The sequence below is a fragment of the Aspergillus glaucus genome (genome assembly GCF_001890805.1).
Source record: "Aspergillus glaucus CBS 516.65 unplaced genomic scaffold ASPGLscaffold_20, whole genome shotgun sequence".
NCBI lineage: Eukaryota > Fungi > Ascomycota > Eurotiomycetes > Eurotiales > Aspergillaceae > Aspergillus > Aspergillus glaucus.
The window spans coordinates 545,092-545,576 of record NW_019170472.1 but is presented as its reverse complement, the minus strand read 5'-3'; the positions used below and the strand labels follow the sequence as shown (position 1 = coordinate 545,576).

Here is a 485-nt window from a genome sequence, read left to right as displayed (position 1 = left end):
ACCCTTGAGGCACAAGGAATTAGATCACTGAGCTTTGCTGACGATGGGCCCTATCTGGAAACAAACTTGGGAACATTCAATATACAACCATTATGTGGCACGCACATTCCTGTTCACGCCCAGGTTAGAACTGAGGTGTCTATCCTTAATAAGGACTGGGTCGCTCTACAGGGCAAGAAAGCTTTATGGCTACCCCCTGCCTATCGACCAAGTTGTGTAGAAACTGGAGATGGCAAACTAGCTATGGGACATTTATCTGGGCGTATTTCATTTTTTCAGTTTTGTCTCTGAGTATTAATCAAGCATTTCATTCTCAGCTCTCTATTTTCTAATCTCTTTTCAAAAGGAGGGCCTGAGAAGGAAAGAGTATTTAAAGTATCTCTACCAATGAAGAGACGTTTCTACCAATTTCCAGCCATCCAATGTGACGGCTCAACGACCAGGCAAACAGTGCCAACATGCCAAAAGATGCCATACAAGCAATA

At 43.3% G+C, this 485-nt stretch overlaps 1 protein-coding gene across 1 annotated transcript in view; it reads left to right on the top strand.

Moving 5' to 3' along the window:
• ASPGLDRAFT_68939 (NACHT and WD repeat domain-containing protein) overlaps nucleotides 1-291 on the top strand; it is a gene marked incomplete at both ends in the record, with an annotated part of 5,064 nt that extends 4,773 nt beyond the window's left edge. Inside the window, one exon of the mRNA XM_022549314.1 lies at nucleotides 124-291. Within this exon, the coding sequence (XP_022397946.1) occupies nucleotides 124-291 (168 nt within the window). The remainder of the gene's footprint in view (nucleotides 1-123) is intronic.
• Nucleotides 292-485: the final 194 nt, after the last annotated feature.